Consider the following 13,471-nt stretch of genomic DNA (forward strand, 5'->3'; position numbering starts at 1 on the left):
AATTTACCACAGGTGGACTCCAATCAAGTTAAAGAAACATCTCAAGGATGATCAATGAAAACAGGATGCACCTGAACTCAATTTTGTGTCTCATAGCAAAGGGTCTGAATAGTTATGTAAATAAGGTATTTATTGTTTTTATTTTTAATACATTTGCAAACGTTTCAATTAACATGTTTTCACTTTGTCATTTTGTGGTATTGTGTGTAGATTGTTGAGGAAAAAACATAATTTAATCCATGTTCGAATAATGCTGTAAGGTAACAAAGTCAAGTCAAGGTGTCTGAATACTTTCTGAATGCACTGTAAATATTAAAATAACTAAATACAACCATGTCGAGCTCGACTTGTTTAAAAATAGACTGATATATATTTAGTCTCTTTAGAAAGTTATTTCAATTCGTTTTTTGGATCTATTATAGGTTGTAGCAACAACACCAAAAGACTGATGACAACAGAAAAACGTAACATTTTATTAGTACTAATGGAATTATATTGATTGTAGACATAATATACTTATCCATAGTCCCAGTCGGTATTAGATAGAACATCGCGTCCCTGCCTGCCTCTGGGGAAAACAACCTGTGGTTACATAGGTTAACCCACAGTAAAAACTTTACATTTTTCAAACCCTATTTTCTTGTTGTCAGCTTATTTTAGTGGATAACAAAATTACATTTAAGAAAAGTACAAGATGTTTAAAGATTACTTTTCAACACTACCTGCTCCAGAGCATTCTCACTGCATAGAAAACGTAATATTGTAGGGCTTCCCTCACTCATGCCGCTTTTTATGATGGTGCTAGCAGTCACGTGAGTGCTAGCTAGCTAGCTACCGACCGGAACATTAAGCTAGTCAAGACCAACAACCCAAACAAACGGACTAAACAGCTACAAGTGGTGAGTGGAGTTACAAATGGACTATACTAAATCAAGTTAAATGTCTTACCTGTGACAAAATGTTTTCCACATACATAGCTACGTGTAGCCTACTTCGACACCAGGTCCCCACATTTCCCACTCTCCCACGCCAAATAGCCTAAAGCCACAGGGCTCTTCTTGCGGTCTGTATTTCCCTACATGGGAGAATTACGAACCGTAGGGTTTGATTTTTGACCTGGTTACATGTACATTGAACACAACAGCAGATTTTCTGTATTTTTTTGTTATTTCTGTATAACAAAAAATCGACAATGAAATTGTAGTCATAGGAGAATTTCTTATTATTACGTGAATATTGACTCGTAGTACTCCATAGTGGTGGCATCGTTAGAGCATGACCCATGACCTAGCTTCTGTCATATTACAGTAAGTGAGAAAGCCAGTAGGTGGCTTAGCATTAGGGTTGAGAAGGTGTCCTATAATGTTGACTCACTGCAAATGTTTCTGACTCACTGTCCTTTAACTGCAGAGAGTTTGGGGGTTTCTAGGGGTGACTTTGCCATTACTGTGGTTGTTTTCACACATCCGTTTATTTGGTAACTGAGCTGAGGCCTGGGTCTCTACCTGCGACTCTATGTGTTGCCATCTTTTCGGCAGTTCATTGTCTAAGCTCAACACTGTCTCTGTTGTCATTTCTTTCTGTTCTCAGCTACTGTACAGTGTGGTTGGTGAGGCCTCTAGCCAGCCTCTGACACCCAGCCCTGGCACTGAGATAGTGGCCCTGTCTGCCCGCCACTACTACCACACAGACCAAAGCACGGGCAGTCAACTGGTCTGTGACAAGTGCCCCGCAGGAACCTTCGTGTCCAGGCACTGCAACCAGACCAACGTGAGGGAGTGCAGCCGCTGTGGCGAGGGCACATTCACGCGCGGAGAGAACGGGGTTCAGCAATGCCACCGCTGCAGGAGGCCCTGCCGCGCCTCCTTCATTGAGAAGTTCCCCTGCACAGCCACCTTGGACCGGGTCTGCACCTGCCCCCCGGACACCTTTGCCAAGGGGGACACCTGCACTCCCTACTCCCTGTGCCCTGTGGGCTCAGGGGTGAAGAAAAGGGGCAGCGAGGTGGAGGATGTGAGCTGTAAGTTGTGCGCGCGAGGGAGCTTCTCGGACGTGGTTTCCAGTGTATTGAGGTGCAGTACACACACAGACTGCCTGGCCCAGGGTCTGCCCCTACTGGCAGCAGGCACCAGAGAGACAGACAACATCTGTGGACCTGCTTCTCCCACCTCCCCCACCCTCCTGGGACCTGTACAGTCTGCCTTCATCCAGGAGCCCTCCTCTTCCTCAGCTGGCCCAGTACGCAAAGGTAAGGCAGTGCCCTGGGACAGTGGACCCGACTCCCTAAACTCATTTATAACTGTTGCTCCCCCACCCAGGCTATTTTGCTATGTGTTTCATTTGAGTATCACACTAGACATCGCCTCAAGTGGGTTGTAATCCTCATGTAGAAACTCAAGGGGAAGCCCAGACTGTAGAATAGGCTTGTATTCCTCAACAAAATGTCCCCACATGGCTGTTATTCTCCCTATGTAGTCCGTCATATCAAACATTGACCTGGCCATCAGGTACTGTACAGTGATAAAGTGACATGTTTGATCTTGTCACAGCCAACACTGCTTTGGTGGAAAACATGTTGTTGTTTCCATTCAATCCCAAACTCCTCACTTGCTTGTTCTCACTCTTGTCCACAAAGGTCATGTCTGTACATTTGTTCTGTAATTGCTTATAGAGGGGAAAGTGGAATAAACTGGGTAAACGGCTGCCCTTTTACTGAGACACATCACACGCTTAGGAAGACGAGGGGAAGCCATTAAGGCTATACATTCAACAGAGAGATAGGTTCCTTTGTAGTGGCTGTTGTTTTTTCTTCCCAACAGCGAAGTGTTATGTAGCCTGACAGGTCATATTGAAAATGATCACGAAGGTTTCTCATCGGAAACACATATAAGCATTGAATTGAAACGTTACTCTTTTTTTCTACTAGCCAAATATTAGGCTGTCTATAATATATATGTCTTAGCTAGCTAGCTAACATTAGTGTTAGCTAGCTAGCTAATGTTAGCTGGCTGGCTCCCTAGCTGACATTATTATTTGTATTCCAGAGCCGTTTGCTTTTCTAGTTAGAGCCTATTGTTAGCTAGCTAACATTGAACCTTGTTGGTTAGCTCCCAGCACTGTGGCATTGTTGGAACTGTTCATTGTTGTTTAACTAGCTAACGTTAGCTGGCTGGCTCGTTAGCTAACTTTACGTGACGTGTGTACAACACCTGCTGAATATGGCCGGTGTCAGTAAAAGTCTGCAAAAAAGCGTAATGAAATTGTTGCCAGCAGAGCTGGTTAGACTGTTTTCATGTTATCCAGAGGTAAACAAATCATCGGCCAGAGCGTCAAGTGTGGGCTCCGAGAGCGAAGCAAGATGGGTGGGGCTAAAGCTTAAGAAGGTGTGAACGATGCTGAATGGGTGTAGACAAAGAAGAGCTCTTCACTAGATACCAAAACATTCAAAGGCCATTTTCTCAAAAGTGAGTTTACAAGTTGATCAACTTTCAATGCAGAATTACTTTCCCATTGTCCCTTTGTAGCTCTGCGTCTCTACTTTTATCCAATGTAAAAAACACAATTTCCGATTTTGCTACATACTGTAAGACCGAATCCAGGTGGTGAGTCACATGTGAAAAATGATAAACAGTTTTTTAGGGGTCAGAGAAGACACTCATTCCCAAAAGTAGTTACTCATTGAAAATGTTACTATGGCAACATACACTACCGTTCAAAAGTTTGGGGTCACTTAGAAATGTCCTTGTTTTTGAAAGAAAAGCTAATTTTTGGTCCATTAAAATAACATCAAGTTGATCAGAAATACAGTGTAGACATTGTTAATTAATGTTGTAAATGACTATTGTAACTAGAAACAGCTGATCTTTAATGGAATATCTACATAGGCGTACAGAGCCCTATTATCAGAAATCATCACTCCTGTGTTCCAATGGCACGTTGTGCTAGCAAATCCAAGTTTATCATTTTAAAAGGCTATTTGATCATTAGAAAAGCCTTTTGCGGTTATGTTAGCACAGCTGAAAACTGTTGTAATGATTAAAGAAGCAATAAAACTGGCCTTCTCTGTCCCCCAAAACACCAGTCTCAACGTCAGCAGTGAAGAGGCGACTCCAGGATGCTGGCCTTCTAGGCAGAGTTGCAAAGAAAAAGCCATATCTCAGACTGGCCAATAAAAAGAAAAGATTAAGATGGGCAAAAGAACATACACTGGACAGAGGAAAATTGGAAAAAAGTGTTATGGACAGACAAATCTAAGTTTGAGGTGTTCAGATGACAAACAAGAACATCGTGAGATGGAGAAAAAATGAAAATATGCTGGAGGATCTGTCAAGCATGGTGGAGGCAATGTGATGGTCTGGGCGTGCTTTGGTGGTAGTAAAGTGGGAGATTTGTACAGGGTAAAAGGTACCGTGAAGAATGAATTCTATCACTCCATTTTGCAACGCCATGCCATACCCTGCTTAATTGGAGCCAATTTCCTCCTACAACAGGACAATGACCCAAAGCACAGCTCCAAACTATGCAATAACTATTTAGGGAAGAAGCTGTCAGCTGGTATTCTGTCTATAATGGAGTGGCCAGCACAGTCACTGAATCTCAACCCTATTGAGCTGTTGTGGGAGCAGCTTGACCGTATGGTACGTAAGAAGTGCCCATCAAGCAAATCCAAGTTGTGGGAGGTGCTTCAGGAAGCATGGGGTGAAATCTCTTCAGATTACCTCAACAAATTGACAACTAGAATGCCAAAGGTCTGCAAGGCTGTAATTGCTGCAAATGGAGGATTCTTTGACGAAAGCAAAGTTTGAAGGACTCAATTATTATTTCAAATAAAAATCATTATTTATAACCTTGTCAACGTCTTGACTATATTTCCTATTCATTTTGCAACTCGTGTCATGTATGTTTTCATGGAAAACAAGGACATTTCTATGTGACCCCAAACCTTTGAACAGTAGTGTAGTTCTCAGAGACTAACTATTTAGCTGATGGTTGATGTTGCTGGTGGTTTACAAGTTGATGGACATTTGAGACTGTTAAAATAAACATATGGCGTCTGGAACTTAAGGAAGCAGCTACAGTATTTCCAGCCACAGGACTGTATAAGTCTCTCTTACATGTTTTCTTCTGCTGGTGCTTTAGTCCACAGTTTAGTCAGTAGTATTTCACAATGTCAACCTACAGTAACAGACCATTAATGCCACTGCTGTTTGTCTTGTGTGTAGATAAATAGCCTCCCACCTAAGTTGCACCCTCGTTCAGTGAGAATAGCTGAAGGGGGTGTTCCACTTCCACACGTATTACAGAGATCGCCATGCCTCAGTCTCAACTGTGTCTGTATCAGGGGAGGGGAAGGAGGCTGTTGCACAAAATTCGCAAAGACAGGATAGTCTGTCCCCATGCAGTGAGGAACTGAAATCAGTGTAGTTGAGATGGTGATGCTGGTAACACAGCTTGCTTCTGAATTACCTGTGCACAGGGATAACCAATGATCCAGGTGCCAATCCCAAAAGCATCCCCCTATAGGATACCATAATGAAATGCTATCTGTTTAATACTGTAGTGGTAGACAGGGGTATTCCAGCTCAGGGTAAGGGAATTTTTACATTATATTGATTCTGGTCCAGTGGCGGTTAACACAACTCCCCTATTTATTGGTTGTTTTTGTTTTAACACTAGCCTATAGAGGCAGTGTTGCTTCAACGTTTGTACCTGCAATAGTAATTTATCAGGGTCAATCTAGTTCAATCTCAATTGACTAACAGTGACATGAATGTGTTCAGACATATTTTGTTGACCTCTTTTCAACTCAAAATCAATTTCCCATTCATCCCCTGCTGAGACTGGAGCTGTAATGGAATTCACTCAATCTTTAGTAGAGTGCTCCTTCTACAGCCACCGCATTTATACAGTAATCTAGTGCTCTTCTTGTGTCAGATTAGATTGGAGAGCACTGCTGGGATCTGGCCAGGGCGGGGCCCTTCCCTTCCTCGGCTGTCCAGCAGATTGCCTGTGGGATTAAAGTTTTACAATTTTGACTACATTTTATTATCTTTCTCCGAATCTCCCTCCCCTTTATCTCTCTCTTTCTCCTCTCCCTTTCTCTCTTTCCCTTTCTATTTGTGGTTGTGTGTCTCTGTGGGTTAGATACCTTCAGCCTGACGACAGCAGGTTCTGAGGTCTTAGAGCTCTTACTGAGTACCACGGGGACTCTACGCAGCTCCAGCAACAGCCAGGACTCCACCCCAGCAGGCTCCTACGAGGCCAGCCCCGAAGATGATGGAGAGGTGCTGAACCTGGCCGCTACGGCCGGAGCCCAGGACCCCACACAGACTCCACCACACCTCAAGCACTCTGTGCCCAGTGAGCACCGCCGCACCCACCCGGCAGCCAACAAGCGGGCCATGGACGGCGTGGAGGACGGATCGGAGGTAGGGGTAGGTCAGGGTGTGCAAAGATCAGGGTACAGGCCCACGCGGAGGGGCTCCCCCAGGCCCAGCACTCATACACACTTTGACATCAACGAGCACTTGCCCTGGATGATCGTGCTGCTGCTGCTGCTGGTGCTGGTGGTGATTGTGGTGTGCAGCGTGAAGAGGAGCTCCAGAGTGCTGAAGAAGGGACCAGTTCAGGACCCCAGCAGCATCATTGAGAAAGCTATCCAGAAGAAGACCTGCCCCCCGACACAGACCAAGGAGAAGTGGATCTACTACTCCAATGGACAGGGTGAGTGGACGCTTTATTTTACCTCAAGGTTTATAGAAAGAAATGCAATTTTGTTAATAAGTCTTTTTTATATATAGCCGCATACTTTATAAAGACAGATAACAGAAAACATTCTAACAGATACATTTTTGGTACAAAGATATATTGGCGAGACTTTCAGCCAAGAAGACCGACCATCTGTTAATCTGTTATAGCACCAGTGGGGAAATCTAAATCCAATCCATTCTGCCCAAGAAAACATGACACATAGCAGAACAGTATAGCTGTTACACAAGCAAGGGCATGGCCTGCAACAGACTGTAACTGCCACCTCCCCACACGCATCTCCCTTTATCTTTATCTTTTTCTACCTCTCCCTTCCTCTGTTGTCTCGCTTTCTTTCTCTACTTCTCTCTTTACCCCCTCCCATCCTGCCTTACTCCCTCTATATTTACACCCCCCCACCCCTCAGTCCTCCTCCTTCTCTTCCTCTTTTCATTCTCACTCTGTCTGTATCTCCCTCTCTCTCTCTCTCTCTCTCTCCCTCTCTCTCTCTCTCTCTCTCTCTCTCTCTCTCTCTCTGTGTGTATCTCTGTCTCTCTCGCTCTGTCTGTATCTATCTGTATCTGTATCTCTCTGTGTCTGTATCTGTCTCTCTGTCTGCATATCTCTCTCGCTCTGTCTGTATCTCTCTGTATCTCTCTGTCTGCATATCTCTCTCACTCTCTGTATCTCTCTCTCTCTCTCTCTCTCTCTCTCTCTGTGTCTGTCTCTTTCTCCCTCTCTCTCTCTCTCTCTCTCTCTCTCTCTCTAACTGTCTCTCTGATGTGTCTGGTTGTCTGTAGCCATGGGAGCCGAGGAGGCCACATGGGGCTGCTAAGTTACAGTAGTGAAACCCCAGTACCGCAGCAGGCAGGCAGGAGGAAGATACCGCCAGCCGCATCCTGATGTCAGCCTCAGATATCTATCCGCTTGTAAGCGAGAGAGAGGGAGAGCTCTAACCCAGTGCAGTTCAGTTCAAACCAGATTATTCCAGTTCTCTGTGGTTGGAGAGAAGCTCAACTTTATCATTGCACAGACACATGCCCCCCCCCCCCCCCCCCCCCGGGTGGAGTGAGGGCTGGGGAACGCTGGGTGGGCCGCGGCTTTTAAAGTTATGTGTCACTGAAAGTGTCGCTGGTCAGTGCTCCCACCGTGTGAAGTGAAGATCTTAGCACATTGTACCGGTCTGCTCACACCCCGTGAGAATGTTCTAGGAATGTATAGTAGGGATGTAGACATTGCGAAGATAGAAAAATACAACTGAAACATGACCAATAGTCTAATCTTCACATTCAGTCTTACTACATTAAACTTCCCTTTTTTGTTATTCATGAAAATACCCTTTGAAAGTATTTCAGTTAGCAATCTGACTGTTCTTTTTTCTTTAACAATTGACTCCTCAAGGAAAGTCCTCAATGATAAACTGCTTTTGCATTCACATGGATTCAGGCTGCTATGTTAGTAGTTTCAGCATTTAAAAATGTTTCCCTTACTTTTCTTTACTGTTATAAATAGTAGAGTAGTAATATTTTTAAATACATGTCCAGATCAGATACACAAATAATCTTCACTTTTACTGCGTTGTTTATCTACATTCAGTTCCAAAAAAGAGAATTTAATTGTATTTAAAACTTCAAAAAAACAAGAGAATTTAGGGCATGTTCTTTAAAAAGGATTACAGAATGTTTATCAAGTAGATGCCGAGTTTTACATTCAGACCGCGTGTGTTTGTGTGTGTGTGTGTGTGTGTGTGTGTGTGTGTGTGTGTGTGTGTGTGTGTGTGTGTGTGTGTGTGTGTGTGTGTGTGTGTGTGTGTGTGTGATTACACAGCTATTTACTCTCTCGAGCACAAAACAAAACAGTTTCTTAATTCTTCCAAGGTGTGTAATTGGCAACCCTGAAGGCTTTAATGTCTATTTACTGGAGTAGTTAAAAAGGCACACTAAACAGTGGAATGGGAAATATATATATATATATATATATATATATATATATATATATATATATATATATATATATATCATTATTTCATACGAGTCCAGAAAGTGGCGTGAAGGGCAAGCAGGGTGAAAAGAATCCCCCCTGTGGGCCTGCTGTTTACGAACGCCAAACAGGCGGGGAAGTAGCCAGGTGGCCGTGCTGCTCAGCTCCAGGGTGGGTCACATGGACAGGCAGCAGGGATAGGACCTGGGCTGTGGCTAGGACTGGGTCGGTTGGGCCTGCTGTGTGGGCTCTGTTGCTTTCACGTGCCTCGGAAATCAGGGCAATTCTATAGGGACATTTTACAGATTTCCCTATCATTGTGTACTCTGTGATCTGACAAAGTCATTTCCTTCCTGGATTTGGACAGGCTTTCATATTACTTTTTTTTATGCATATTGATTTGAATATGATACCTTACATTCATTTTGTGTTTAGTGTTATTTGAATGACAGCAACATTTTCTACAAAATGATCAAAACTGAGCAAGACACCACAGCACTAGGCAATCAAGAGATTGAAACAATAAAAGTGACTAAGCAGCAAGCTGGTCTTATGTGACCACTTTGTCTCTTCCATTACAATGGCAAGCTTACTTTGTCACCAGCGACAATCCCCAGAGAGGCTCAGAGCAAACTGGACTGGAGGAGAAAAACTGCATGGCTGCCATTGTGGGCTGTTTGTGGCCTTGTTGTCATGCAGCCCACTCAGCTCAGACCTGCTGTGGCTGGTTTGCTGTCTCAATGGAGTTTTCTACTGGAAATATTACATCACCACCACTTCCCATAATAGTCCGTGGTACTGGATAATCGTCAGGTCCTCTACTTGAAATGGATGGAGACTATGTGACAATATGTTTGTATTGTGCAGTAGCGATGCTTGGGTAAAATCAGTGGGGAAGGCATGCCATATTGCAACCTACACTGTATGTGTTGTAATAATTGCGTTGTTTGCTGTTAATTGATATGCCTTGCGACCGTGACAGGCCAAGACAATAAGAAGACAGTGTAAATTCAGAATAAATTCAATCACAAAACTGGATAGCAACCTCTGTCCACAACGCATGTTGCCTGTAACAAACAGTTACATGACCATCAACATGGTTAAGCAAGTTAATGTTTCCGACATTTTCAGACTGCTAAACAACTATTGATTTAGAACCACAGAGATTTACCGCAAGTCGCAAAGAAAACAGGAGATGCCTCCACTTTTCCAGCACCATTTCAACATTTCAACATCATCAAATCACCTCTGCTTAGTCTAATAAAGTGACAACTAAAAGATACCAAAAACTATTTAGTCCAATCAACACCAGCTAAATATGAGTTGGCTATCCATGGTTCTGATCTCTGGTTGTGTGTGTGTGTGTGTGTGTGTGTGTGTGTGTGTGTGTGTGTGTGTGTGTGTGTGTGTGTGTGTGTGTGTGTGTGTGTGTGTGTATGTGTGTGTGTGTGTGTGTGTGTGTGTGTGTGTGTGTGTGTGTGTGTGTGTGTGCTCGTGCAAGTAGAAAAACATGCTGACTCACCCTACTTGTAGAGAAACGCCAATACCATCCTCCTCTCTTTCATGTTGATGAAACAGTCCATCACACTGTCATATAGTACACGCTTTTATTTTTTGTTGTCCTAGGCTACCTGGCTAAAATGCTTGCTCGCTAGCCTATCTTCCATTCATGGGCAACGTTAGCTAGTTAACATTAGCCTTCTACATCTAGCTACTGTAAATATTGAACTTCCATCCTCTCAGGCCACGGGCACAACAATGTTGTTGGATCAAAATTGCCATTATAATCATTGGCCAGTATGGAGAATTAAGTAAAACCACAAGTCCAAATCCCTATCTCCATCCATGGCTAATTTAGGAATGGGCCGATTTCTGTTAATGATCTCAAAGTGATTTGATACGAGAGACGCCAAATCCAAGCTGGCTTCCCATTTTTTTGTTGTTTTCAGGACCATTCACAGTTGAGCTCACTCAGTTTAGCTCAAAGCTGATTAAAAAAAATGGACAATCGTTTTTTTGTCAAGGGAGGCCAAATGCTCGCTGGCTTCACTTGCATTCAATGTTACAGGTATGGGGGATTTTCTGGTGCATGTGTTGTGCGTCTCAGAGTGGTGAGCACAATCAATGTGGGCTTGGGGGGAGGCCATTGTGTGTGTGTGTGTGTGTGTGTGTGTGTGTGTGTGTGTGTGTGTGTGTGTGTGTGTGTGTGTGTGTGTGTGTGTGTGTGTGTGTGTGTGTGTGTGTGTGTGTGTGTGTGTGTGTGTGTGTGTGTGTGTGTCTGGGTCAGTGTGAGTGTGAGTGTGAGATTGACGGAGGCCATTGCATAGTCCTGTGGGTGTCCTAGACATGCACCTGCAATATTTGTATGTCTGTATAATTTTTTGTATCATTGCTGTGGTTACGCCACCAATATAATCTATTCCCTGGAGTATGTGCCAAGAAGGGGAGGAGAAACCAAGGAAAGATGGACGTAGACAGACTAGAAGTAAGAATAGGGAACAATAGTGTCAGAATACCAAAAGATGTGGCTCATATACATGAAGATGAGTGACTATGTATGTTATGTCAGACTGAACCTGTATATAAAGAGATCTCTGATTCTCCGACCGGCAGTTGCTCCATGGACAGGCTCGGCTTGTTACTTTGTAATATAGTCTATATTGAATTCACAAGCTCCGGTGTCTAAGATATATTTTTAAGAAGTATTTCCACGACACAGGCGGCAACAATGTCATACTCATTTGGACCAGATAGATGGCTTACACGTAGAGAGACAGGGGTGGTGTTTCACTCGCTCGGTTGCTTTCTCCTGTGAGATACATTCAGCCTCTTGTGAATTGAAGGAATATTATGAAACCCATAGAGACGAAAGATAAATTATTTTATGTTATTATTGTTATTTTGGGGAAGCTTGGCTTCCCTTGGCGTCCATGAATACACACCACTGGTATTGTGTGACTCACTGAGTAACCCGTTGAATAAAGGCGTCAGCGTGCTTCAGTTTGGCTGGCGCCGAACTGAACGAGTGTGGTCGCATACTCCCTTCAAAAAACCTTTGCTTGAAAAATTAGCTATAGTACTGTTTTTCTAAAATAGTCAGATTTTGATAACTCAAGAAATGTGTCATTCAATTTTACATCTAACTAAGATGTTTGGTGCATTATTTCCCAATGAATAAATGTGCATGAAAATGAGTCATCTCTCGTTGAATGACAACAAAGACTTTATTGAAGAATCCCCACTGTTGACCAATCACCGACAAAGGGGCATAGACTTCGTCTTCCGACTTCGGCTTGCCTCAAGAAACAGTTTGTGTGCCCGAACAGCTGAAAAAAAAAACTTACCGAAGTCCAAAACAAACAAATATGTAGCAAAATGTCATCATAATATATCCACAAACTCGCCCATTTCGGCTGGGAAGAATGCCTACGCCTTTACCTTACGCATCTGACATGCACTAGCTAACTTTCTCTGCCCTGCAGGCAAAGTTATATTGTTGCTTCATATCTATGTACCATCATCACTGTGAGAACTCAAACTGTTTTACATCTAACTAACAGATTACATTTGGAGTCTTTATTACTTTTAAGCGTTTAAAATAAATCAACCCTGCCCTTCTATTTACTTATTAGCAGCCATTTTAGGTCAGGCATTCTGTAGTTTGAATATAAACAATCTGCCATCGCTGCGTTCATATGCCTGGAAGCTGACATAGCACTGCTGAACACATTCACTAACATACTGAATCATCAGGATTAGATTTATGTAGGTCATCTATTATATCCCACGAAAACAGAGAGGGAATTTCTCCCTAACCAAGCTCTGTCACTTAAAAAAAAAAATGTTTCCCCAAAAGCAGATGACAGTAGGCAGGCTTGGTAGGAACTGAAAGTGACTCACATGAGGCTTCTAGATACAGTTGAAGTTGGAAGTTTACATACACCTTAGCCAAATACATTTAAACTCAGTTTTTCACAATTCCTGACATTTAATCATAGTAAAAATACGCTGTCTTAGGTCAGTTAGGATCCACACTTTATTTTAAGAATGTGACATGTTAGAATAATAGAAGAGACAATGATTTCAGCTTTTATTACTTTCATCACATTCCCAGTGGGTCAGAAGTTTACATTCACTCAATTAGTATTTGTTAGCATTGCCTTTAAATTGTTTAACTTGGGTCAAACATTTCGGGTAGCCTTCCACAAGCTTCCCACAATAAGTTGGGTGAATTTTGGCCCATTCCTCCTGACAGAGCTGGTGTAACTGAGTCAGGTTTGTAGGCCTCCTTGCTCGCACACACTTTTTCAGTTCTGCCCACATATTTTCAATGGGATTGAGGTCAGGGCTTTGTGATGGTGTAACGCCCTGGCCATAGAGAGGGGTTTTTGTTCTTTATTTTGGTTAGGCCAGGGTGTTACATTGGGTGGGCGTTCTATGTTCTTTTTTCTAGGTTGGTTTGTTTCGTTGATTTTGGCCGTGTGGCTTCCAATCAGGCACAGCTGTAGTTTGTTGTTGCTGATTGGGAGTCACACATAAGTAGCCTGTTTTTCCTTTGGGTTTTTGTGGGTGATTGTTTCTGTCTAGTCTTTTCTGTGTAGAGTTAATCCTGACAGGACTGTTTTGCTGTCGTCTTTTGTTTATTTTTGTAGTGTTCTCTTTTTCAATTAAATTTCAAGATGAACACACATCCTCTGCTGCACCTTGGTTTCATTACTACGACGGCCGTTACAGATGGCCACTC

General features: G+C 43.0%; 1 protein-coding gene across 2 annotated transcripts in view; it reads left to right on the forward strand.

The window, feature by feature from the left end:
- tnfrsf21 (tumor necrosis factor receptor superfamily, member 21) overlaps positions 1-13,471 on the forward strand; it is a 38,101-nt gene that overhangs the window by 7,704 nt on the left and 16,926 nt on the right. The window contains exons 2-3 of one of the 2 annotated variants that reach the window (XM_014144600.3): positions 1,591-2,248; positions 6,145-6,723. In XM_014144600.3, the coding sequence (XP_014000075.2) occupies positions 1,591-2,248; positions 6,145-6,723 (1,237 nt within the window). The remainder of the gene's footprint in view (positions 1-1,590; positions 2,249-6,144; positions 6,724-13,471) is intronic. The other variant, XM_082961824.1, reaches the window with a different exon arrangement.

Source organism: Salmo salar, chromosome 15 (assembly GCF_965601325.2).
Source record: "Salmo salar chromosome 15, fSalSal1, whole genome shotgun sequence".
NCBI classification, from domain to species: Eukaryota; Metazoa; Chordata; class Actinopteri; order Salmoniformes; family Salmonidae; genus Salmo; species Salmo salar.